The following is a 27,484-nucleotide window of genomic DNA, read 5'->3' as shown; positions in this document are numbered from 1 at the left end:
CTCATAACACACAAATGTAAAAAATAACATGAAATGTTAAAGCAGCCGTGAGCATTTAGGACAATGAACTTGAACGATAGATTTCAAGTTTATTTTTTCCAGATTTAAATACATGAAACGTTTAAACTCAACAGTCTTTGCCTGTGATAACTCACTCAACACAGTGACTAATCGGTGAAAGATGAAGTTAAATACAACAATATGCAGCATGTTGTGCTTGTTTTCCAGAGGTCAAATCACCTAAACTCTCTCTTAATTTAACATTCAAGCTTTTCTTTAAAGCTTAAATTTATTGGACAGTTCAGCATCTGTTTGCTGGATTTTCTGTTGCACCGGTGGATCACAGACAGTGAACATCTCCACGACGTCCACATGCATGCAGGCTGCTAGCCGAACGCAGACATAGCCCACTGCTTGACATCGGTGGGGCACTGCGGGTACTTCTGCAGGGCCTCCATGATCTGACTGTGGTCCAGCATCAGTCTCATTAGCTGGTATTCCCTCTGAGTTTTGGCCGAAGAGGCGTCAACGGGCCTGATCAGCTCCAGCTGCTGCAGGTGCTCGAAGGCCTGAGAATAAAAAGTAACAACCAGAAGTTGCTTTAATATATTGCCAACACGTTTTGCTTTGGCTAATGTGCTCAAACCAACCTTCATAACAACAGGCTGCTCAAAGTTGTACATGGAGTTCGACTTTCTTTGCAAGAACTTCTTAAACTCTAAAAAAACAGGAAGAGTCCAAAAGTCTAAATCACGATCAAACAAGAAGTTGCTGACATTCTGCAATTTTAACTTATTTCCTTGCTGTTGTCTTTTGTCTCCTGAACATGGACAAACTGCTGATGCTGTGATTTATATCTAATGTGCAGCTCTGGGGGGGAAGATTTATCCCTACCATTGTGAACCATTTGGAGATTGAACGGTTCTCCTTCGTAGACGTCGTTGAGGTGCTTCATGGCGATGATCAGACACAGCTCCAAGATGGACAGACCTGAAGAAGACACAGAAAACCCAAATGTAACGGCTGTGAAGTGTCTGGAGGCATTTATCCTTCAGGATTTTACCATGAAGCATGTCAGCCTTGGCGTCTGATAAGCACAGTCTGCTGGCCTCCAGGAGGTCAGAGGGGTTGACGGTAGGTTTGGCTACAGAGACGCGACTCAGACACAACATCTGCAACAAAAACACATTTAAAGGGAGCACTAAACAATTTATACTTCAGTTTCGATTGTTGTATTTGACGCACAAAAAACGCTTTTTAAACTGTTGACTCGTTTGCATTTGCTAATTGCTACGTGCACGCGCTCTCACCAGTAGCATGTGCATTGAGCGGAAGTCTTTGCTGGAGTTAAAATGTCTCTGCAAAACCTCCTCGACCGATTTATCTTCACACAAAGTCTGTAAAAACAAAGCAAAGAGGAGCCTGTAACTTTCAACAGCATGTGTCTAAACAGCTAAGAGGTCCTTTGTCTACCTTGACACTGGCGTTCCACTCCTGAGCAAACTTAGCATCAGGAAAACTGCCCGGCAAGCTGAACTGTGTTCGGACCCGCTCCAGGTACTGAGTGAACGTCAGGCTGCTCACAAGGTGAATCTGACGATGGGAAAACCGCGACTTCACGCGCTTCTCCAACAGCTCCAGAACATCCTGAACAGAAACGAGCCACAAAGCTTGTTAGATGAAAGTGGAAGTATTTTCCCTCTACTCTATTAGAGGTTAATTTAAATCAGATTCTGAAGCCCACCAGTCTGCAGGTGACGCCAACCACGGCGATGGGCGCCTGCGCAGACTGGGACACGTCAAACAGGTTGTAGAGCAGAGTCTGGTTCTTATGAAGCGCAAAGAGGTCGAATTCATCCAGGACAAACAGCACTGGGCGGCTGCTGCTGCGATTGCCTGCACAGAATCACAAAACACGGCACGGTCAAAGACGATATTTAAAATGGGTCATTTCCTTGCAAAACCTACAAAAATGTTTGCTTAACTCAATAAATGATTACATCTCTAACCTTTCTTCAGAGCCTCTAACAGGAAAGACAAATTCTCTGCAAAGCTTCCCTGAAAACAAACAGACAGGAAGCGGTGTTACAGTATAAGAATACCTTCATTACATCCACAGATAGAAACAATACTTACAAACACTTTGTCACCAACAGTGTTTTCTAAGTGGAGCTGCCGTGTTATTTCTTTCAGCGCAATTTTATCATCCGTCTGCAGAAGACCTACAGAAACCAGCAGGAAATAAATTGGTACAAGAGCAAAGTACTGTAAATAAATAAAGAGAAGCATCTGTACCGTTAAGATGAACTTCTAGCATGTTTTTCTGTACTTCTTTATCCCCCAGCAGCTCCCTCAGCACACATTTCAGCAGCTGCAGACGCCAGACACATGTTACAAGCCTCCAAGGATTTGAAACATACTTCAACACAATTTATCATCTGTACAGACTCTATTACCCATAAGGCCATCTGAAGCCCGGCTGCAAAAGCTCACCATTGTTTTTCCTGTTCCTCTGGGACCAACGATTAGCACCGAGTTACTCTCCCCGTGGATGGCCGTTCGCTTCAGCAGCTCCAGTAGGTGTCTGAAAATGCATTTGTTGACTAGAACGATCATAACGCTCCTCCAGATGTTTCAGCTGGCTATGAGGACAGTCCCCTGGTTACCAGGAGTCCAGTTGCCGAAGTCACCTTTTTAATGTATAAAAAAAGGCTTGAGCTGGATTTCAGTCACACCTGAGATGCTCATGTTGCTTCTACTGGGAACTTTTCCAACCCCCAAACTGGGGCAATGCCGTCAGCCAGGTTAGACTGAACTGGGTCACTGAAACTCACAGTGATCACTTCATTACGAACCATACTTCTCTGCCATTTTCATTTAATAAAGAAGACTTAAAAGTCGAGTACAGAAAACCATGCTTTTCAGCTTTACTGAAATTATTACTGAACCACATCTACATTTTTAAAACTAAATGTAGACCTTCTATAAATTAATAATTCAAATTAGACTACATCACTAAAGTTTTGTAGATGGCTTGGTGGCTCACTAGTAGAGTGTTGGTTTGGGGAGCGGAAGGTTCAGGTTGAGCACCAAATGTGTGATAATGACCAATAAAGGCTTTATTTCTTCTTAACCTACTTGTGCTGAGCCTCTACGGCCTGTGGCTTCTCTGGAAGCTTCTGATGGCAGAAGCGCTCCCTTAAAATACTTTGAACCTGAAGAATAAGAACAAAAACTGTTTGAAAATCATTACCTGTGCATCACGATCGCGGACACGTTTGGGCTGACACTGACCTGTGTAATGCATTCTCCCACTGGCATATGATCATCTTTGACCTTCCTCTTACTCATGTTGATGATGATCTAAACGGCAAAACATAATGTTCAATGATTAAACTGCATTTTGTTAGAAAGATAAGTGTTTTCAGGAGCTAATTTAATGTTTTAAATGCCGTTTAACTTAGTGGTTTGTCTTTAACGTTGTCAAGTCAAACAAAACAAAACAACCCAACAGCTTCACTTTCACGAATGCCGACAAAGTCTCGTATTTACTGTTCCGATCGACTCACGGCTATTGCAAAAAGAATCTCCGCTTAAACAAAGGCTGATTGAACCTCCGGACAGTTAAGACTATGACAAACAGGGCGACGTGTAATTAAAGTCAAACTTGATTAGGTTTAACTGACAAGCTAGGAAGCAGCAAACTATCCTAAGTTATGGATGGAGTTTGGTTTCGTGTTGAGGCCAAAGTGACGTCACCGTCGCCGAACGACGCTGCTAAGAACAAGTAGCATCGCGCTAGTTCATCAATGAAAAGGCAATAAAAAATACACATACCTAAAGAAAAGCTCTAATCCAGCAACATTAGTCTCTCAATCTTCGCGGGAAAGCTACTCACAACGATGACGACTTCCTGTGATGACTTCATCTCGGGCATCTGATTGGCTGAGACCTAGGAGACGTCATAATTCTAAATAAAAGCACTGACACGTTCAGTGTTTAAGCTTATTACAATTTATTACTACAAGTAAAAAAAAAGAAAAAAAGGGAGCCAACAATACTGTAGTTTTATTGCTTTCGATTTTGTATTATTTACAGAATGTAAAAGTGGTTTTCCCTACATAAACATAAGGCTTACCAATAAAACCTAAAACCTAAGCATTGGATAAAATACGTTTACTGTTACAAAAAATATGTAAAATACGTTTACTGTTCCAACTCATGTAGCTTTACATTGTCAGAAAAAAAAATGATGTGATATATTTCTCCAGTCTCACGCAGACCTACTGCCACACTAACGTGTGCTCTTTTTATACGTTAGCATTTAAAAGAAACAGTAAAATAATTTGATTAGATTTGAAGATATTGTAACATGCATTCCTCTAGTAGGAACAAATAGGCAAGTACAGTTACAAATCCAAACCCTTAATAAAACACAGATAATATTTAGCAGAAAAAAATGTGTATTTTTAATTATAAAAAACCCAAGCTACACACACAGTTTGATCAAGAGAGAATTGTATGATTCTCATATTGAACAAAGTTCTTGCTTCTTTCCTGTACGTTTGCTGAATAGTTCTTTAGTAAGCTGGAGTTCCTAGAGATCAAAGACATCAAATAAGCATACAGTAATATAATATAATAATAATGCCTCGTGGCCTAAACTAGAATTTTAGTGTCAATATTGAACATCTGCTAACCTTTACTGAAGTTATGACAAGTCATCCACAATAATATAATGGTTCTCAGTATGAAATATGTTGGATTATGTCAAGGATTTTGGAGTTGTAGACTCCAACTGAGGTTTACAAACAAGAACTAAACTTTATTGGTGTAAATGGCTTCCTCTTCTTCCTAGTTTCCAATTGCAACCTATGAAAAAAACATATATTGTACCTTTAAAAATGTAACAACTCTCTAAGTTAAAAAAATAAACAAAATCATTTAGATAGTAGATAGTAGTTTAGTAAAATGTAAACATCTGTCCCAGATAAAAAAATGTGCAAATGTGATGAGTTATGGTTCTGTACTAGTTTCTAGCACTTACAAACAGCCATGATGAAGACAACTATGTGTAATTATAAAATTAAAACTGTTAAACCTTTAAAGCCATAACTGCCACCACTGTTTCATTTTTGATCAAATTAGGGGAATGGCTCATGAGAATGGCTCGAGGGTTGCCCCCATAACATCTTCTCCTAAAGCTCTGGAGATACTTGAATGCTTCCTGTGGCTTTTGGTAGACTGATGAAAAAAGCACTGCAAACCACCAGATATGTCACAAATCGACTCCACACGCATTTAGTCTGTCACATTATTCTAAAATACAACTCTCCGCTCACACATTCACCTCAGTGTGTTTGCCCTTTAAATTAATTCATTGTATGGCTGCTGTAAAAAAACTGCTTCATGTATTTTTATGTCTCCTCAGGTTTTACCTTCAGACAAAATTCAAGCATTTTCACCCCGAGCTGCATCTCATTTCCACTTTAAATCACCAAACTCTTCTTTTGTGTACAATACTTATAGCATATTTAGCATAGTTTCACTGTGGCTATTAATATATGTATGTAATACCCCAAATAAAAATGATACAGGGTTGTAAAAAGCTCCAATTAACTGGTTCCTGACATTAAAGCAATTTGCATGTCTCAGTAAATCTGACAATATGTTTACTGTCTATTTGCAAAATGAGATTTATTGCTTATTGTTATTGCTATTATCTTGTTGTTCTTTTTTCAGCCATGACAATGACAAGAGTAATGTTTGAATAATTGTAATGAATCACAATTAGAGACATGCTTAATGTGGGATTTCTTGGGGTTTAGTTGTGCAAGGTCTCAAATCTTACCTTGTAAAGTGCCTTGAGATAACAACGTTGTGATTTGGCACTATATAAATAAAACTCAATTGAATTTATATCAATTGAATATATATGTATATATATATATATATATATCTATATATATATATATATATTCTCTCTCTCTCATCTCTCTCTCTCTCTCTCTATCTCTCCTCTCTCTCCTCTCTCTCTCTCTCTCTCTCTCTCTCTCTGCTCCCGTCACCCCCCACTTTCTTCCTCTCCCCCTCCCCCTTTGTCTCCCCCCCTCTTTTCTGTGAAGTCATTTTAAATTGTATTATGAACTGACTCTAGATGTATTTAGGTGCTTATATAAATAACATAAAACATCATATATGTTAAATAAAATTATGAAATATCTAAAATATTGTTTCCATAAATATATTCCTGTATTATAGTCATTAATTTGCTCTTCTCTAATTTATTATGCTCTCACAGTGTTGTGTTTACAGTAAATGAAGTGAATACTTACCCTGTGCGTATATCACATCTTTATTTTCATTTGTTAATATTTTCTGATTGTTCATATCAATCCAACTGTTTTTACCGATTGAATGTATATTTGAGCTCTGGATAAAATGTAAATCACCCCTCTCATCTGCTGGCTGCTCCAGCTCGGCGCATGCGTAACGCAGCTCTCCATCATTTCCAATATCCCAGTGTAGGAGAACCAGCAGAGGCAGAGAACTAATGGGTAGGCTTCTTATTCCTATTTTTCTTAAGCTTACAGATGCACCGTTGCTGAGCTGTTGTACGGTTTCAGCCCTGCTACGCATTCGCGGGGATGCCCGAGTAGGAATGGACTGTTTACATTTGGATTTGACGCAGACAGAAGCGTTGGTGCCCGAAAAGCGTCTCTCTCTTCTTCTTCGCTCTCTCTCTGCAAACGCAACGGGTTTGCACGGCTGCTAGCTAGCATGCTAAGCTAACCGTGCTAACTCGGCCTGGCCCTGGCCTTGCCTGGCCCCTTGGCTCGAAACAGAACGCGGGCCTGGCTGCTTTATACTTCGACAATTTAAAGTTGTAACCCGGGCCGCGACTCGTCAACGCACACGACTCGGGATATGGTTCGTTAATTAATTGCTAAAACATGATTGGCGTAGCCGAGCTCGCCTTCTAATTCATTTTCGTTACAACAAGCTAGCTGGTTAGCCAACTAACGGCAGCTAGACAGCTGACGCTTGGCATGCTAACCCCCAGCTAGTTCAGATGCTTAGTCCAGTGCATCAAAAAGCACAGTCAGACAAGCTTGGTTTCGCTTGTTGACACGACCAGCTTTTAACGCAGAGGGCTAGAGACGATGGAGCCTAAGCTGCACATATTATACTATGAAGCCTAAGCTTTTACACACCAGACAGTCAACGCTAAAACATTAATAAAGCAACATTTGGCACAGTTGATGACCAGTCTGGCTAATGGTAATTGGCTATTATCTGACGCTTAGGCACCCGGGGTTGCGTTGGTAATGTACACAAGCTGGTTGTCAGGTTCTCCACTTTTAGGAAACCTAGCTAGCCAACACGAGTAGCTATCAACTTTGAAGGCTGCTGCTTGGAAATATGGCTAATTTACTCCCAAAGCTAACGATAGCCAACTCTGGGTTTAGAGCAGGGTTTAAAAGGCTACCATGAGAATTAATGGATTTAATCTGGCATCTTGCTGAAGGAACAGTGGCGAACGTCTTGCAGTTAACTGAAACTAAACCACATTATGATGTTATTTTTTTAGTTTTACAGCTGCAAAGTTTGTATCTAAATCCATGTTCTCATTTCTTGTCGAAGGTATGAGTTTTGTACATCCATTACTACTTCTGTTGCTTTATCTGACAACATGTGACAGAACCTATTTACTTTGCACTAATTGCATTTAAAAATAAAAGTGGACAATCTCTCGTCCTGGCAGATGTGTGTGGCCTTAAACTGATAACGTGCAGCATTATGCTGTGTTTTACATGATGAATGCTGGCTACATGTGATGGATAATGGCTCAGTCTTTAGTTTACCTGTTTGACCTGCTCTTGAATGCACCTAAAATAATTTCTCATTCTGTGTCACTGCCTCAGCAGAACATAAATGCTGTATCGTCCTCCGTGTTTGGTGTAACAAATCAACAAGGCATTAAATCACACTGAGACGGGTCTGCTGTGAATCACATTCAGGGCCGGCATGTTTTTATCGTTTAAGGTTGCGCTAGTCGTCTCTTTGCTGTTTGCAGATCTGAAGAAAAGCCCTACTCCCTCTTTATTAACACTTTTAATTGGCTTTGTTCATTTGGCAGTGAGTGAAGAATAAAAGCCTCTATTAGTACAGGGCCAGGTGTAAATTTACTCCAGTGACAATGCTGATGAACCTTTCGTGTGTTCCTCTGCAGTCGTCATGTTGAACAGTGTTAATCACAAGCTTGTGGCTTTGCAAGTTGCTCCATTGGAAAGGTAGAGGTACTGAGCTAATATTCATATATTTAAAAATGTGGATGTTGAAGTACATTTTTATTAACATAACCTGCCATCTTTATTTGGCTACATACTCGTTAACTTATTGGTTTAAAATTTGCATCTGAAAACTGGAGTTCCCTTCAAATGTTAGGTACTTTCTTGGCAACACTAGTGTTTCCCCCCCCCAAACATTTAGTAACATTTAATTCTTCCTTCTGTTTTCCAATGGGGAGGAAAATTTGAAAGAATTTAGACGTTTGTTGATTTTTTTCACTTTTCACCTTATCAGATTTGTATTCCTCTCTGCACAAAAAGTTGATTGCTTCCAATATTTTTCCAATGTTGTCTCATATTGCAGGCAGCAGTGACTCTGCAGTGATGTAGTCATGATTCACATTACTAGACATTACTTTTCTTAAAGATATTTCCCCCAACATTTTTTGTGATGCTTTTTCTGATCAGGAATGTCTGCACTTGTTGTAAAACAAAGCAACAAAGCCACACTCATATAACACTTCATATTGCTAATAATACGTATTACATGTACTACTGCTGTTTCTACTCCATATCCTGTTCAGGTCTGCACGTGACTTGTTTTTACCATACAAACAAAGTGGCCCATAAACAATATATTAATCAGTTTACCAATAACCAGTGTATTTAATAGTCACACAAATATGTCTTGTTTATTTTATTTGAAAGACTTAAATATTATTCCGCTCTGTTACTGAGACTTCCAGCACATGATGTGATGAGGGTCATGCACACACTTAACTGCACTTCCATCTGTAATTTGTGGTTCAGTCTTTCTTGCAGGTGTGTTATATGGTATGTTAGATCTGATGTGTAGTCCTAGTTAACATTATAAAGTCAACAATGTGCTTGGCGACAACATCACATCATCTAGCAGGACCGTTGTAAACCATAAATACAAAAACAACCAAAGTTGTTATCTGAAATATAGATCAGCCTGCACTAAAGGTGCTGTAAGTTGTTTAAACATGCTTTTGAATCATGCGACATGGGCAGTAGCCTAGTAAGTGCTTTCATATTAACAGGCTGACAGATTGACGGACTGATGACAATGTTTTGGCTAATGCACCTTGTATGAATCTGGTCCTTGTACATCACACTGCTCGTCTGTCCTCGATTACATGTTTGCTGCTCATTCAAACTGATGTAAAGCTAAATATAAGATAGAGGTGAGGCGTTTGTCACACCTGGAGACATCCTCAAAGAGCAGCACTGCAGCATTTTTTGGAAAATAGTTCTTTCTCCTTTGTGAATGAAGTAAATGTTGTTTTTATGTCTGCATTTGGCAAAAATGGGAAATTAGATGCTAATGATGTGGTGGTGTCTCTGACAGGACACTACATGACTCTCCTGAGATGAGAATGTTGCCTATACCAGAATAAACAGCATACATTAAAGTGATCCCTCCTTTCTATCTGTTCTACTGTGTAGGGGTTAGCAGTATCAACGTTGCCTCTCTTGCTCTGTGGTGGTGTCACTGGGTTCGATCTCAGCAGCTCACAGGGTAGTTATGAGTCAGCACCACTGGCGGCTGAGAGCAGGCTTTACGTGAAGCTCACTTCACTCACTCACAAACTGAATTCAGTCTGATTTGCCAGCTTTGATGAGCTTTTGTATTAGCCAGTCACTAACTGCCTCTATTATTTTGTCAAAATAGTATATTCTGTAGTTCAAATACATTAAAATAGGTTCAATTCTAAATTCTGCAATGTTTGTACAACATAACACAGAAGCAGAAATGACCTGAGGCGACATCAAGAATCAGTATTTTGAACCATTTAAGGTATTTTCATGACCTGTGGAATTTTGGTGCACCTCATTCTGTCGAAAGTGGCGTACTTATAATTTACCAGCTATCATAGATGTGTTAGCAGATTTCGGTTCATACAATCTTAGTAATATGTAGAAAAAGCATGTTTCATGATGTATGTTTTGTGCTAGAACCAGTGTGAAGGTATATTATAATGCTACAATACCTTATAAGATACGATAAAGCTATCGCCAAAGTTATTGTAACGGGCCTAAAATTCAGTTGACTAGCAGTGTGCTTGTTGGAGACTCTTATGAATATAAATAGATAATGAAATAAATTTGTCTCATTGATTAATTTTATATTTCTTTTCTCTATTCACAGAAACCATGGGACTACCACTACCCAACTGTATTTGGGAACCAATATGTTGAAAAAACTCTTTGTCAGTTTTCTTTAAGGAGTAGTAAAAAAAACAAAATAAATAAAGAACTTTATTGTGAAAGCACAGTCGATCCTGGGCCTCACTTTCTCAACCAGCATCTTCCCAAGTCAGATGACTCTGAGTGGTAAGATGCAGTAATGGAAGTCCATGCTCCATTCAGCACTATAGCCATGAAGCAGCTCAAAGGGTAGGGTCCGTTGTGAGCTCGCCTCACCCTACCCACCTCCCTATCAGCTCCACCTGAGACCCAGTTCCAGGCTGAAGCACAAGCCTTCAGCCCTAACTGTTCTCCACACTTCCACCGCCACCTCCACCACTGCTTTGGAAGACGACCATGATGTTCATTGTGAAGACACTGGTTAATGTCTGATCCATATACCTCTGAGGTGCTGAGCGTAAAACAAGTGGAGAAATGAATGGCGGTAAGGACTGTGAGGCGGGAGATGAGAGGCAGGCCGTCCCTGTCCAGGTCCCCATCGGCTGGCAACGCAGGGCGGAGCACGGTGGAGTTGTGTACATAAGGTAAGAAGACTTTTCAAAAAAATCTACTGTTCCACAAGTACAGTCTAATGTCTGAGATCATACGTACCTGATATTGCTCAGCCTCATCTAGTTATACTTAATTATATATTGCGCTTTGTATTTATTATAATTAATTTATGAAGCCTTTTGCTGTTTACTTTGGGGAATAATTGTCTGAAATTGTTCAGAATTTCTAGATTCAGCAGTTCAGTTTTCAGTTAATCTACTAGTTGCAAAATGTTCCTAGTACTGCTTACTTTTCCAGCCATTTATCCCTTTTTATGCCAAAATTCTACATTTTAATGCAGATATTTTGTGATAGATGATCATTATGTTTTTAACATAATTCATTCTAATAACAGGAGGTTTTGAAAAAGATGAGTGATGTAGGAGGAGTCAGGAACCATACAGATCATAGTTCACACACTGACATGCTGCTCATTTAAGCACTAATCTCACAAGGAGGGTAAAGGGCAACAGACATTAGTGGCTGGGTAGCTTCCATACTAAATCAGTGATGTACCAGAGCCAACATCTTGTCCATTGTTCTTGTTAAAGGTGACCATTCTCCTGCTGCCAAGAGCTACTTTTCTGTCTATATGTACTACACACACAGCAGCTTCTCCGCTGTCTACACTGTGTCCAGACATGGACCCGTTGGGTTGTTCACCGCACGCTTCTTAAGCACAAACAAACAAGTGAAATGGTTTAGCCATGACTATGAATACTGAGCACCTGGAGGCTTGTTTTCCTGCTATGTAGGAAAGGAATTCATCTAGGTAAGCCTCTGCAAGAGACTAGAAGTACTGGTGACTTTTTAGTGATCACGCACTGATTCTTGTATTTGCTCTAGTTGAAATGTGTCTGGCACATTTCAAAAGCCACAAGTCCTCTTTTTTCCAGCTGGTGCAATCAGGACATTTACTAATGAGCTGGATCTTCAACCAGTCGGTGGAAGTTAGTGTCCTTCCCAGCACAGGAACACCAGCACATGTATTTACAAACCACAATGAACCAAAGCAGTTGGCGGCCGTCGGGTTTATTTTGGGTGTTGGAAAGAATCCTGTCTGTGACCGTGGCCTGATACTGTCACTGCACACCTGCATTTGCACATGTTCTTTTACAATTAAAATGTGCATTTGCTTCAGGTATGTGCAACTGTAGATGCTCACAGCAGGTATTGGTACATAATGTTCTGTGGTAGCAAATCTGGGAATTTAATTTGTATTTTCTTATTTAGTTTTGTTAATTTTTTTTCACCTGCCAGTAAAAACATTAAAATACACCTTTTGCACCTGGCAATAAAAAAATAATAGTAAATAATAGGTCAATTGACTCAGCTGTTGCCTACATATGTAAATGTTCCTTAGTCAACTGTCCGATGTTTATTCATTGCCAGGATAATTAGGGCCCTCACTTCTTTTCAGTTGTTTTTTTTAATCTGAACAAAATGAATATTGTAGAAGTATTACATTCATTAATCTAGTCATTGTCAGCCTGTGCATGTAAATAACAAGCAAAAGGCTTTATTAAGATTAATAAATAGGCACATGTGAGCATGACAACTTTAAGTCAATTTGTTAATCATAATAAATAATCTTTACAAAACCTGCATCCTGACTTGCCTGTTAAGTGGAACAGCCCTTGTTGGTGCAAGTCTCCTTTCATTCTAACATTGATTTTCTGTGTGCAGTCCCAGTGGCTCGGTGCTATCCAGCTTGGAGCAGGTGAAGACCTACCTGCTGACTGATGGAACCTGCAAGTGCGGCCTGGAGTGCCCTCTTATCCTCCACAAGGTAATGGTTTCTTTGTAGATTTTGAAAAAAAAAACTACCAATTAGATTTAATTGTAATGATTTTTCTTCATCAGTTTGCAAATGCCATGTAATTTTTTTTGGCGCTGTCCAAACTTTGTTCTGCTGTTACAGATAGTTAGACCCTTGTTACATTTTTTGCAGACTTCTCCACAGTTTGAGCTTAGGTCATATTTTTTGGTTCATTTGTGTTCGTATCAAGTGAAGTAAAGAAATTGCTCGACTAAAATAATACCATTTAATTTCAATAAATAAATTTGCTAATTTTTGGTAAAATGGGGAAAAGAAAATGTTTTAAATTAACAAGAGTCTTGCAGCATTACATACTCCTCAACTCCCATTTTATATGATGAGGGTTATGGGACAACATTTCCGTTGTTCTGTTAAGTGAAGGGACAAACTACAAATGTCAGGGTAATGTGGGGCATCCAGTGTGTATCACATTACACTGGGTAATCTGACCGATTATCCTCCATGAAGCTAAATTTGTCCCTAACACACCGTGTCTGTCAGATCAGGCCATTATCAGGCCCATGGTACCACCTGGGAGCTTCTCTGCTCTGTTCAGGTTTTATTAAAAAAAAGTACATGGAAACCCCGCCAATCCCACATTATCCTAAATTTCTACACGTTCCTCAAATGGTCTGCTCCAGTTTGTTCAATTTGTACTGTAGATTTGAACAATGTGACACTTTTGGAATCCCTAAGAAAAGTTCACTGTTCTCTGTTCAATTCACTGATTGTATGCCAACTTTCATGTGTATGAGTTGTGATTGTCCTGGGACTGATGTTTCAAATGTATGTGAATAATCCAATTGAGATGTCAAACACAATAAATAACGTTAGTTTTTAAAGTTGATTTTTACCTAGAAATTGTTAATTAAAGCCAGAAACAAAACTAGAGCAAGTCTTTCATTTTTGTTTTGGCTGATCTGAGACTGGCATCTCCTGTATTGTGTGGCATAATGTCCTAGTTTGAGCCTAGGTCACACTTGGTTAATTTATGTTGCTCTCAAATTATCAAACACAATTATGCAAAAACTTAAAACACTTACCTGATTTTGCAAAAATTCTATGGAATTTCAGTGTTTGTTTCATTTGCTGATTGCTTGGTCAGTCAAATTTGAATGTTATGATTTCTGATATTCTGAGAAGTTAATTTAATCCCTCTGCATATTTTACTGCAAAGGAGAAATTTTTGATCACCTCTAGGGAGTAAGGGAAATGGAGGAAACAAGGTTAAAGTCATTCTTTTTCTCAAACAAACAAAGTGATGATTGATTATTGTTGTTTTGTTCTCAGTTATCCTTGAAACGTAGCTGTTTAAATGACTCCTAGTACGGAGACTGTGGTCAGACTGAAATACTATACATTTAACTGCCTCCACATTGACAAGCACAATAAGCTAGCAACAAAAATCACACCTTTGTTTCTCAGGTGTTCAACTTCGACCCAGGGGCAACTGTCAAACAGAGGACAGCAGAGGATGTGAAAGCAGATGAAGATGTTACAAAACTCTGCATTCATAAGAGGAAGCTTCTGGCTGTGGCTACGCTGCACAAGAGCATGGAGACGCATCAACCCGTGGCAATGACTGGTCCAGGAGGAGGTATGAGCACACGTAAATACCAGTGCTGCAAACCAGGGGGGGTTAATTTGGTGGCTGCCCTCAGGCACACAAAACATTATACATATAACATGAACTGTTTTTTAATGGTTTTAACAAACTGTAAATACCATTTAGCATTTTCAACAGTTTGTTGGGATTTTCCGATATGAAATATTTGTTGATATGCAATGTATAAATCCTATTGTATGGTTGGCTTTGTTGTAACGCAAATGTTTTCTTTTGAACTTAAGGTACATCATCTGTCGTTGCTGCACATTCTACGACTCATCGAGCAATAAGGACTAAACCCCATGATAGTCTGCCCAATGCTGTTGGCCCTGACTGCAAACATCCTTTTAAGATGAGCATGGCAACTGGACAGCCACAGCAGAGGTTGTATCCCCCCCAGGAGATGGGTGGATCCCAGCAGCCTGAGGTCTACTCTGGGTACCCCAGGGCGCAGAGGATTTCAAGTGGAGAACCTGGCCCCAAATCCCCTTATAGGGCTGGGTATGGAGGCATGCTGAGCCCACCTCCTTCCAGTGCTAAGCTGTATGGAGATGGCTCACAGTCTCCCAATGCAGATACTTTGGGCATCCCCGAGGGCTTTCCAAGGACCAATTCTTGTGGTTTTACCGGAGCCAGTTGTCCCAGTTCAGCCGCCATCCATGGGAATACTAGGACACCTCTTTCCCCTCCTAGTGTGATGGTTCATGGCTCCTCTGCGGGCCAACCATCTTGTGCCATGACAGGGAGGACTAGCACGCCCCTCTCTCCAACGGCCACTGCCAAAAGCCCTGTCATGAACATGAACATTCCACGGGGGAACTTCCCCCCTGGTATGGATATGTCCCGTGCAACATTTCTCCATAAAACACAATCCCCTGTGCATCCCGTTCCACCCCCACCATCCTGTGCCCTTCAAAAAAGGCAGTTGACCTCTGAAAAGGATCCCTTAGGCATTTTGGACCCCATCCCAAGCAAACCAGTCAGCCAACCCCCCAACACCCCAAACCCCTCCAACTTCCAGCCTAACATCCACTCTCAGGTACCAATGATGAATGTAAACATACCCCCTCCCGCCATTGTACCCTTGCCAAGCAACTTACCTTTACCTACAGTAAAGCCTGGGCCTGTTGGGCATGGTGGCCACATTCAAAGGACTCAACAGGGTGGTCCAGTTTCCTCAATGTCCCCATCCCCTGTCACCTCACCTGTTCACATGACTGGGCCTGCCCTTGGGAGATTGGAGGCCTCGCCTCATCGGTCACGCTCATCCTCCACCTCCTCTGACCATGGCAACTTTGCAATGCCTGTGGGGCATCAGACCCCATGCGGCACCATAAAGGTCCCACCCCGTTCCCCTAGGTCAGCTATGGGATCTCCCAGGCCAGCCATGCCCTCTAGCCCCTCCACTAACAAAACTGACCCACTCCATCAGTACAAAGACTCCCAGCTACTGCCGGGTATGGGGAACTCAGTTGGTACCCAGCAGCACAGTAACCCCATGTACTCACCCACCTCTTCCTCCTCCTCAACTTCTTCTCTAGCAACCGCCAGCGCTTCCCAGAAAGGCCACCCAGGACTCCTGGGGATGCCTCTCAACCAGATCCTCAACCAACAGAATGCTGCTTCCTTCCCTGCCAGCAGTCTCTTGTCAGCCGCAGCCAAAGCACAGCTAGCAAATCAAAATAAACTAAGCACTGCTGGCAACAGCACTGCTGGCATGGCTGGTGGTGGTGTTGGTATGGTAGGCATGGGGACAGGTGGTGGAGGTAATGGAGGCGGTGGTCTACACCCTGGCTCAATGAGTGGCCCTCGAAGCATGGAGGGACACGGCACTTTAAACCCCATGCTCCCACCAAACTCTACCATGCTGCTCAACACTCCTGAAGGTCAGAGTGGTCGGGCAGCTCTTAGAGACAAGCTCATGGCCCAGCAGAGAGACCCCATGCGTAAACGGAAGCAATCGTCGGGCAGTGCTGCTGTGAATCATGACAACAGTAACAACATGGTCTACAACATGCTCAACAAACCAGGCATGGGAGGACCCCACATGGCAGGGCCTAGTGCAACAGAGCAGCTGCGAAAAGTGGGTCGTCTTGGAAACCTTCCTCCAAACACCTCCATGGCCCAGCTTCTCCAGTCCATGAGCTGCCAGAGCTCCCACAACTTGGCTGGGAATAGCCATCGTCCAGGTATACAAGGAGCTCCACAGCTTCACTACAACGACAGCACGGGAATGGTCCCCAGTGGCTCTCAGCAGAACCTGCTACCCCAGCAGAGGCTGCGGGGTCCAGGTGATGCCTTGCAGCACTGCCAGAACATGGAAACCTCTGGGAGCCATTTGGGCTCTCGCCCAGGCCCGTTTCCTGATATAATGGCCCAGATGCAAGCCTCCCCTATCAGTAACTGCGGACCCATGGGACCAGGTGGTGGTCCAGTGGGTCCCGATGGAATGCCATTGGGACGCACCAACACTAATCCGCCACCGTTGTCTCATCCGGGCCCTCACACTTCACAGCAGAACCTTCTTCATAGTATGGGGCGAACAAACATGGTGGTGATGCCACATGGAGGTGGTGATGGAGGCTGTGCACAGAGCATCACTGATACAGGTGAGGCATCAGCTCTACTTATTACCTGTATGATTTGGGGAAGGAACACTAATCTAGGCCAGTTACATTATGTTACCAATCAATAGTAAAATATAAATGTTATAGTGTAATGCAAATAAGATCCAACTTTAACATTTCTGACATTAGTCAAAAATTATCGGAAAGGTACATAGATGATGATGATGATATAGTGTCTTTAGTTTAAGTGGACATAGATACTGGAGGCCGCCCACTGTCTAGGCCTAGAGCCCATAATCTATGAGTTAATGATCCAGCCCCTCATCTTTGGAAGCTCAGCTAATTGTCAGTCAGCCAGTGTTTCTCTTTGTTTTATTTGTATGCTAGCATCAGTCAATGGTGTAAGAAGATGGAAATGGGATCTGCATCACGCTTTAAGGGAAACAGCCCAGATAGGGCACTCTAAAGAGCTTCTCCCAGCTAGCTGGTCGCTATAGTAACAATGGGCCCTGAATAGAGACCAGAGTGAAGCCTTTGATGAGGGTTAGGCCTGTGTGTGTTTGAAAGACTGTGACTACTTGTGTATTACAGCGTGCGTGAGTTTCTATTTATTTGTGTGCATATGAATGACTTTGTGTGTGACTGTACATTAGCTTTGTGTGTGTGTGAATGCATGCTCATGTTAGGGGTTGTTTTGAATGCACTGAAAAGACTTAGATCTTATTTTTGTCCTGTGGGACTGTACTATTACTTCATGTACTCATTGTACATCTCAGTGTTCTCAGATGGTTTATAATGGAGATATCAGCAAAGTCTCCTGCAGGCCACCTGTTTTTATTGCCAGGTGCCCCATTATTCTGTATCTATCCTGAGTCAAGTCATTAAAATTCATTGGTCCCATGTGAGTCTGGAGATGGAGTATGATGTGTATTGCCCCTGGGTTAGTGACAGGAGGAAAAAGTTGCTGCATTTTGTAGTTTTGAGATTTAGAATTTCAATATCTTCAGAGTGCTTCCAGGAACCATCATGTTAATCAGTGAATTTGGTGGTTGTAGCTATGTTTTTCCTATAGTCAAGGAAGTATTTTTATAAATTTAAATAATGAAAATTGGATTAGTGTAGAAATAAAGGGAAAAAATGACACAGCTATTTAACACATGCAATGATTACACAGGCTATGATTGTTATTAATGTACCATAACAAACATTAAACACTAATAAAAGGGGAGGCATCCTCTTGCCGGCTCCTGATGTATTATCGTCTGATTTGTATTATCCATAGTTACAACAAACAGCCACAGATATTATTAATTTACAAACTAAACTGTCAATACACAATAAAGGGACAACCTGGTGTGGCGCAGAACCAAGTTTTTTTTTTAATGTTTCAAGTTTGCAAAGAGCCAGTATAAAATGTTAACAGGTGTTAACTGCTTATGTTTGAGCCTGGTGACTCTATCAGCTGATTCTAAGGTCACTCACAGTTTGGCTATGGAGACAGTTGTCTCCATAACTGAATGAAAGTGGAGAAAACTGGATTCCAGTCTTCTCTGAATGAGAAGATGTAGTGTCAGGAGGACCATGCATGTCAGAAGTTTATAATAAATATTAAACTGTGTGGCATCAACAGAACAATAATGAAAAAGGTGTAGATGAACTACAGGGAGACATGAAAAGAAAGACTACAATTTTAATCTTTCCCAAGTTTTAATTAAGTTTATTTCTCTATTGCCTAGAAGTCAACGTGAACTATGTTACATACCAATGTTTAGAACCTTACAGAAATCAATTAGTAAACGTATTTAAACAAAGATTTGTGTGTAACATAAATTATTTTACATTTATAATACTGAAAATAACTGTGTAATTTAAATTATTATTTATCAGTATTATAGGGTTGCAACCCATGAGTTCACCAGTTATATTGTGAACAGTCTGAAAACCACAGTGCATTGAATATGTCTTGGTTTGTCTTATTTTATCTGCTAGAAATGACTTTTATAGATATTTCAGAGACAAATTTTATTGTATATAAATAGAATGTTGATATTGGAAACATGAAAAGTTTCTAAGGGGATGATGACTTTTTGAGCTTGTGAGCTCAATATGTCCAATCAGTGGAATGTTAAATTCCAATTCTGGACACATGTCTCTGCTACTTAAAGCCAGCACCTATTTACAATATGGAGCACCACAGTAGCAAAATTTGAAATAACAGATTTTAGTTTATATTTTTATTAAAGGAAATTGACAGAACATGATTTCATTTCTGTTGTCTACAGTCAGACAAGTCAGCATGAAAGCAGAGTACCTTTAAAATAAAAATGAAGCCGTCTGATAAATTTTGTCCAGACTCTATAAACTAAGCAATAATTGCCCTAGACTTGACCCCTGAAAATCATTCAGAATAAAAATGTAAAGCTGAAATTCCCATGAGAAATAGGTAAGCCACATCCTCTAAAGTACTAAAACCAGCACAGGAGCGACCTAGATAAGCCAAACCATCAGTGATGCCTCTTATCTGAAGTATTATGAAAGTATGAATGGCTGTGCTTTGGTTAAATACTATTAAAATCATTTCTTATCAAACCTGAGCAGGGCTGCTACTGTACTATAGCTGGTGTGGAAAGCAGATTGGACGCTACCCTGTATTTTGGCCATTGCCAGATGGTCATGAATTGCTTGTGCATGACGTTTTCCATCATCAGATTAGAGTGAAGTTTTGTAAATTAATTTAGAATTGATTGATTCATAATCCAAACTAAAATGCTTTATTTCAGTATCACAGTGGTGAAGGTGGCAGGTTGGAGGTAACATCAGCAATGATAGGAATACTAGCAGTACAAGTAGGACAATTTGAAAACCTTTTCACCTTCTGTCCTCTGATTCTGTTGCCCAACTGACTCTTTGGATAAAAGAATATTTTGTCTCCAAACAGCAGCTATAACACCTAAGTGGCTCTGGAGCTCATGCACTTAAAGCTAAGTTAGATGACATATTGGAGACCTTAAGAGCGCTGAAGCTCTTTGAAAGTGGCCTAGTCTTTGGCTTCTTAGCATTAGCCTTTAACCATCTGTTTTAACCCCCCCTCAACGCTTGCCATCAACAAATACTCCAAAAGTTCATTGTAATACTCCCTCCCCCAACCCCCCTGCCACCCAGCTGACCACCCCCCATCCCCCCAACTGGCTAAAATCAACCCCCCCACCCACTCATCCAACTCTCCCAACAAGCTTCCTGGCAGCAGACAGCACCACCAATCATCACTCGGTTTCCATGGCAACCTCCCCCGGCAACAGCCGTCACTATATCATAGCAGTAGCGAGGGGGAGGGGGGTGGCCGAGCCATGGCTCTCAGTTTTATAGAGGAGAGAGAGAGAGGGGAAGAAAGAAAAGAGGTGAAAATAAAAGAGAACACACACAGCTGCCCTTCAGCTATGTAGCATCACACCAGCTGCTCCAGTCGCCACTCATCCACACACATCACCACGAAACACTGGGCTGGGCCTTGGAGCTTTTGCATTTGCTTCAGCTTTGTCTGCATAACATTGCTGCTAGGTTGTCTCTTCCATTCATGCATCTGTGGCCTTCATATATGTTATTTTTATTTTCTGTCTGGGTCACACATCTGCCAGTGTATTAAAATTAGGTTCAACTGACTTTTCTCTGTTGTCTGTTAATTTAATTGTAAAACACTGTTCTGGTGGGAAATTTCCACTTCAGTTCCTAATTACATAACTTTCACCTGTAGGAACATTCATTTCTTACACAGTAAATTGACTTGGGTCATTGAACCCAAATAACAAACCAGTTACATGATCGCCAAGTAAACCAATTTAGTTTTTTTTGTTTGATTTAGTAGTTTTATTTATTGCTGTTTGATGTGAGCTTCACAAAAACGTCTGTCAGCTCTGATGACCTACAAGCCAAGTCAGTAATTTAAGGTACTGACAGCTGTGATACCTTTGCTCAGGACAGTCATTGACAGACTGTTTTATACTTACAAAGATGTATAAACAGACTCAATGAACTTATACTGTACTCCTTTTTAATTGTTTGACAGGAAACCCATCATCGCTTGCTTGTGGCATGGGTGGCCTGCAGCCGCATGTCAACTCCGGTGGCGGTCAAATTTACCAGCAGCAGGTCCACCAGGGCATGCAGCAGCAGGGGGTGACCTCCCATCCAGCCTATCAGGGCCAGCAGCACTTTTCAGACAACCCACCCTACACTGACAACAACAGTACCAACGCTAGCTCCATGGCATGCCTCTACCAGAACTACCAGGTAGAACAATTCTCATACAGGAGAAAGACACACTTTTGTGAGCTTTTAGTATAATGATGTAACTTTGTGTTCATGTCGACAGCAGGGGATGTTGCCACACCCCCAGTTTGGGGAGGGCCAGCAGCCCCAGAGCGAGGTACTCCAAGCAGGTACACATGGCTCTGACAGGGGGCCCGGCGGAGGTCCAGAGTCAGTGGACGCCATCTACAGAGCCGTGGTGGATGCTGCCAGCAAGGGCATGCATGTTACCATCACTACCACCGTGAGTGGCACCACACAAGCAAGTCCGGTTCCGGCTCTCAGCGCCATGACTGCCTTCACTGCCTCCATAGGAGAGCCTGTTAACCTCCCCCAGGCAGTCAGTGCAGTCCTGCATGGGCATCAGGAAGGTGAGGTGTTACCCCAGCAAGCCAGACAGAGGCAGGTGAGGCCAGGGCGCGGTCAGAAGAATGCAGATCCAGGAAAGAGAACTCCAGACAATTCTGAAGCCAATGACTACTTCCGCTCTCCTGGCCGGGGAACCCCCAGGGGGCAATGGGACGGAGAGATGCAGCATGGCGGAGGCTTCGATGCTCATAGCAACAGCAGCGCCTGGGGTGGGGAGGAGTTTCTGGAGTGCTCTACTCAAGTGAGAAGTAGTCCCTGCATGGAACGACCAGCCAGCTTAGCTTCTCTACCGCCGTGTCCTGCTGAGGCGTCAAGTGACCACGGACTTGCCGTAGTGCACGATAAGTCCTTTCTTGATGACGGCTATCGCTTCAACAACTGCAGCAGGACACCTGCGAACTACAAAGAGCGCCTGGAGCAGACAGTGGAGCGGTGTGCCCACATTAATGGAGCCACGCCACACTTCAACTCCAGAGGCTACGGAGAAGTTCTGGGACCCCCACGGCAAGAACTGACGGGGGATGACCAATCGCCCAGCTCCTCCACTAGTCTGGAGGGACCTCTGGCCTCAGCCAAAGACTACAGCCAGTATAATGGCCACTTTAATGGTATGGCTCCCAGCCCCTCGGACACAAAGAGTCTGAGCAGCGAGGAGGACCTGCGGCAACCGGACTCTCCTTCGTCAGAACTGCTTCACTACCGCTCCAGGACCTTCAACATGGGAGAGCTGGTCTGGAGCCAGCTGAAGGGCTTTCCACCGTGGCCTGCCAAGCTGGCTGGGGACGAACAAGTGCACAGTGCTGCTATGCAGCTACGGGAGCATGCCAAGGTGAGAAAACGCTCTGTGGCCTAACTGCATCATTTTCCTATTGGTACCTGATAGGCTCCTATACAAAGCGTTGTTGGGTGGTTAAAATGTTTTAAGACTTAATTTGATTATTACAACTCTGAAAATAAGATAATAAGAACAAGATAGATAGATTCCATAGCTTTTACATGCAAAGAGAGTATTTCAGTAGAGAAAGGGTTTGGCTCACGATGACTTGATAGACTGTAGTCCAGACTCAACATCATCGTCTGGTGGTTCAAAGTAAAATCTGATTCTGAATGTACTCAGGTGTTTGCTCTTTTCTCTGTGCAGGTAGAGCAAGAGAAGTTAAAAACACTAACTCATGACTTAGAGGCACTTGACAGAGTTGCCAAAAGGGGCCTGAAGTAAGTATTGTATTTTTGCACCACAATGTCAAACCATATATACAAGGACTCTGTAAGTTCTTAACAAGAAATGACTATAGAAGTATAGACTGGAAAGTTCTGTTTTTTTGTTTTTAGTCAAATCTAAATTCATATTTTTCCTTAAATTTCAGTGTCAATGTCCCCACAGTTTATATTATATGGCCACAGTATTACACCAGGAATTATTGTTGTTACTGGCCAGTTAGCCAAACATGTAATTGTTCATATGCACAGATGTTCACACCGTTTGGTTATATCACACTTAAATTCGCCTGAATTAAAGACTGATACCTAAAACAAAATGTTCAAGAGCAGAAACACATGAACACCTATTTGGTTTTATCAGCTAAAATATAAATAATGTAAAATGTAAATGTGTCCAACAGACCGGGAAAACTGAATAATCACTTGGAAGCTGCTATCCACGAGGCCATGAGTGAGCTGGATAAGATGTCGGGCACAGTGAGTATTTACACCTTTCATGATCTCCAAGAGAAGATGAAATCACTCTCTCCCCCGTGAAGCACTGCGTTTGCTCCACCTGCCTGTGTCCAGCCGTCACTGTACCTCTCTGTCTGCCATCAGATCCCATCAAGGGATCGTCAGGTGAAGCTCCCCAAGCCCAAGAGGAGGAAAATATCCAGATAACATTGAATGTGTCGCTGTGAGAACATCCTCAAATCCTTCGGAGACTTCATCCGTTCAGCCTTGATGCGATCTGAGCTCTCTAACAGGTGCTACACATGGACTGTCAGTGGTACATTTGTTGTTTAATGACTGACCACAGAAGGTGCTGGAAACTCCAATCACCAATACAGTTTTAACTGTAGAGAAAAGAGGAAAACCACACAAACGGTTGCAATTTGTCTACAGCTCACTGAATTAACTATTTTTTTCTAGTATAAGATAGTAAAATAAACAAAAAAAGCTACAAGCATTACCTTACATATTTAAGAAAAATAGACAGTCCAAATATTTCTGATACATTTTCAATATGTATATAGATAATCCTGAAATTTCATGCTATTAAGAATTGTATGTAAATATTGTACAATGTCATGTACAAGCGTACCTAATGCACATTTTATCTTTTATTGTACAAAACAAAGCAGAAGTGTACCAATGTCTTGGTTTCTATTCTGAAATGCGGTTGCATCCAACCGCATGCATAGGATAAATAAGATTACAGCCTAAAGCTTTTATATGATGAACTGACGTCCCGTCCTGGGTTGGTTTGTTTTGTGTGCGTGTGTTTTTTTTTTTTTTTTTTTTTTTTTTTTTGGAAGGGAACACCAGTGTCCAGACATCACGTGTGTCTGAGTTCTCCATTATCACAAGTTAAATGTTTGTTTCTACTGGATGAAAAGATCAAAAAACAACAGAATGAACTTTACCAGCAAAGTGTTCAATGTTCCCCTGAGAAAGGCAGAAAAGGACCAACGGCCTGATGGAGGTTGGTGAAGCTTCACCTGCTTCATCGCTTACTTTGAAAGATGATATTTTAAGCTAAAATTAATTTTTTTTGCCAATTATCATATTGGCAAACATAAAGTTGGTGACCTGCCTGTTTGAGGAGGAAAAAAATCCACCTTCAGCCACTTTGAAGCTATTAATGGTGGGTTGGAGTTTTGTGAGTGAGTCTAGATTTAGTTTAGAGAGAAAACTACAGGGCAGTCAAGCAAAACAAGAAATAACCTCCCACTTTTAGCGTTAACGTTCGGCTTCTTGGATGGTTGATTCAGCAGCGTTTTCTAGATTTTAACATTTTAAACTGAATATTCAATGACTATACATGTAGCAGACCTTCCTTGATCCTGAAGCAGAGTTGTGTGTTTTAATTACTCTAGTGGCAATTTCTGCTTCTATCAGATTTTAATTTACGTAATTTCCTCCATTTAGACATAATTACCTTCGCATTTCAGTGGTAAGGACTAACTTGGACGATGAGGATGCTTGTTCACATGCATCACTGGAGTCTCGCTCATGTATAAATCAGGTGTTTTTCTTCTGATAAGTGATGCTTCTCATTTAAAGAGACGTCTTGTTTATTCCGTCTTGTATCCATCATGAATGATACAATTGTCATTTTCTTAAGAAGGTCATAAGAACCTTGAAACAAGCTGCTTCCCTCAAACATCTATCCAGCAAACTACACCCCAGCTGGAAGCTGATCTTAACATCTGGCCCTTCATTCATAGGAAGCATCAAAGCACAGTGACTGAAGTAGCCTCTAAAATACAAACCAAAACACTACACAAAGTGTTTGTGGGTGGATTTTCCTTTAACCAAGCGTTCTGTCATTTGATTGTTTTGATCCTTGTGCTCGGTTTGTACAGGTTTTTTTTTTCCTTTCTCCATTGTTTGTCACAACTGTAGCTTTAGGTAGAGTAACCAACCTGTAGGTTATTACAAAGGAACACTAACTCAGTTTGGTGAAAGCATTTCTCACATTTAGGGGCCTTGTTTCTTTTTTTCTTTTGCTTATTAATGTAAATTATTTATGTACAGTACTTCATATTTATTTTAAGCTTTACAAATATGCTAGATGGCAATAATACTACCAAGAGTTGAGAACTCAAGCCTTATATGTGTATATGTAAGTTTTTGTTTTTACAGTTATGTTCTCTTTATTTAAGTGAACATTTACAAACACTTTTTTGTTTTACAGTGGGGCTTTTTGAGCTACTTGTTTTTGCATCACAGTGTCATGAACTTTGTGAAGAGCCACACTGTTTGTGAAAACGCATGTCTGATAGTGTCCTTTTATGTTTTACGGTGATAAATGCAGTCGTAACGCAACAAACGTGAAAACTGTTGCTAGGTCGGTCAGAAAGTCGACAGTGACGCACGCGAAACTCTGGATCAACACACAAACCCTCCCAGCTGCTGCTTCAGATCAAAAGCAACAAACAGCCTGAATCACTACAGCATCTTCAAGTGCAATATTCCAGTCATTGGCGAAGATCAACTGCTTAGCAACACTGCAACTGGTTGTTTGAAATGGTTTCAACACCTTGGACTGTATCAATTTTCTTTTTATAATGTCAGTGATGTGCATCAATAATGTCTCTTCTGTCAATATTCACAGCCATAATGTAATAATTTATTTGTAGCTCTACTACTACTTAATCAGCACACGACAACCGTTAACCAGAGCAGCTTCACGCTTTCCAAACCTCCAACATCAACTTCTGCTAAACTCCCATTTATTTATTTTGACTTGTCAGTGAACTGATTTACTACAGTTGCTAATAACCTTCAAACCGCACCATTCACTACTTCCTAAAGGTATTCTACCTGTTTTCACTAAAACATTAAAACACTACTACAGAAACGTATCTACGACTTTATGAAAGCCCAAAGTTTGTCATTTGTGGCCTCGACATACTCTTGCTATACTTTCCTTATAGAGATGTCTTTGAAGAAGAGCCTCAGCCCCTTCCGCTAGTTCAGCCTTGCATCTTCTATGTGCACACACTGTACTGTATTTTCTGATGGAATCTTTCACCGACATTTCTGTAATGTTTGTGTTATGTGACCACTGGAAAACGCTCACATTTTGAAATAACTGTTCTTGCCCTAAAATCTGTATCAGTATTAAACGACAAACGCTTCTGTTTGCAATGCCAAATTTTTCTCTGTGGAAAAGTTCCTACTCAACATATCCGTCTGTTTCAAAATGTCCGTTTCTTTCCAGTGTTCACAGGTTTTAAGAACCTCCGCTGAGTTTTTACTGTAACGTTGTTGAGGAAAAATGTGACGTTCGAACTCTTTGGGTAAAGTTCATTCTGCCTCTTCCACCTCTTTTGTGCAATTACATGCAGGAACCCAGTGTCTGTTGGGAACCCATGTGTTTTGGATCTGTTCTATCAGTTTCATGTTTGTGGTCAAGAGTTCAACGCATCCTTGTGTTTGAAATGGTCTGTGCAGTCTATTTTTCCTTCTGCCTGTGGTTGTGTGTTGTGAGTGTGATTTTGATTTCTTGGGTTTTCCAGTGAGCTTGTTTGTTTTTCTGCTTTTTGAATTTCAATTCCCTCTTCCACCTTTCTGTTGTCAGTGTTTTATTTTTTTCAACCTGTAACTAAGTATATATTTTCTCACTAATATATACTTTACAAAAATAGACTCGCGTGAAGTATGATGTGCACTTGATTGCTCTTGTTTATTTTTCTGTTTTGCATTAATGTGGGCTAGGGATAGTTTGTCAGAGTCCATTATTTTGAGATTGTTTGGACTTTTTTAATGGTTTGATGTAAGCAGCATTTTTTGTAAATATTGTGAACATTACAGGTCATGCAGTGATGTAACATTTTGAACAATGTTGCACAGATGTTTAAGATATTAAAAACAGGTCACTCTTACTTGAATAAGAAGGTGTTTCTGTGAGCGTGTGTGTTTTCTGAGCCTGATGAAGTTAGAGTGAAGATGAAGAGTTAATGAGTCATCAGTCAGTTTCTTGTTGCACCGTGTCCTCTAGTGGACGCATGCAGGAACACGTTTTATTATGAGCAGACAATGAGTATCTAGG

At 41.2% G+C, this 27,484-nt stretch overlaps 2 protein-coding genes across 10 annotated transcripts; one reads left to right on the top strand and one right to left on the bottom strand.

Moving 5' to 3' along the window:
- Window positions 1-69: 69 nt before the first annotated feature.
- On the bottom strand, window positions 70-6,521 carry orc4 (origin recognition complex, subunit 4). Of its 5 annotated transcripts, XM_029134347.3 has the most exons (15): window positions 6,453-6,521; window positions 3,899-3,952; window positions 3,295-3,363; window positions 3,139-3,215; window positions 2,494-2,584; window positions 2,296-2,371; window positions 2,137-2,222; window positions 2,010-2,058; window positions 1,745-1,896; window positions 1,474-1,647; window positions 1,311-1,397; window positions 1,064-1,172; window positions 895-990; window positions 651-718; window positions 70-569 (listed from the first exon to the last, which is right to left on the bottom strand). In XM_029134347.3, exons 1-15 carry the CDS (start codon window positions 6,507-6,509, stop codon window positions 387-389), a joined length of 1,428 nt encoding a protein of 475 aa, XP_028990180.1. In that variant the 5' UTR covers window positions 6,510-6,521; the 3' UTR covers window positions 70-386. The 5 variants fall into 5 exon arrangements, with proteins under 5 accessions (XP_028990180.1, XP_028990188.1, XP_028990201.1 ...); XM_029134355.3 differs by lacking the exon at window positions 6,453-6,521 and having other exon boundaries at window positions 3,838-4,287; XM_029134368.3 differs by lacking the exons at window positions 3,899-3,952; window positions 6,453-6,521 and adding an exon at window positions 3,513-3,771.
- LOC114845587 (methyl-CpG-binding domain protein 5-like) lies at window positions 6,420-27,333 on the top strand. Of its 5 annotated transcripts, none has more exons than XM_029133767.3 (11): window positions 6,587-6,930; window positions 10,061-10,113; window positions 10,465-11,047; window positions 12,741-12,843; window positions 14,299-14,470; window positions 14,722-17,088; window positions 21,110-21,333; window positions 21,416-22,549; window positions 22,862-22,935; window positions 23,343-23,418; window positions 23,542-27,333. In XM_029133767.3, the coding sequence occupies exons 3-11, from the start codon at window positions 10,938-10,940 to the stop codon at window positions 23,602-23,604; spliced, it is 4,323 nt and encodes a 1,440-aa protein (XP_028989600.1). In that variant the 5' UTR covers window positions 6,587-6,930; window positions 10,061-10,113; window positions 10,465-10,937; the 3' UTR covers window positions 23,605-27,333. The 5 variants fall into 5 exon arrangements, with proteins under 5 accessions (XP_040924417.1, XP_028989592.1, XP_028989600.1 ...); XM_029133769.3 differs by lacking the exon at window positions 10,061-10,113 and adding an exon at window positions 9,762-9,834; XM_041068483.2 differs by lacking the exons at window positions 6,587-6,930; window positions 10,061-10,113 and adding an exon at window positions 6,420-6,557 and having other exon boundaries at window positions 21,419-22,549.
- Window positions 27,334-27,484: the final 151 nt, after the last annotated feature.

This window comes from Betta splendens, chromosome 2 (genome assembly GCF_900634795.4).
Source record: "Betta splendens chromosome 2, fBetSpl5.4, whole genome shotgun sequence".
Taxonomy (NCBI): domain Eukaryota; kingdom Metazoa; phylum Chordata; class Actinopteri; order Anabantiformes; family Osphronemidae; genus Betta; species Betta splendens.
This window is presented reverse-complemented; position numbering and strand designations above follow the sequence as displayed.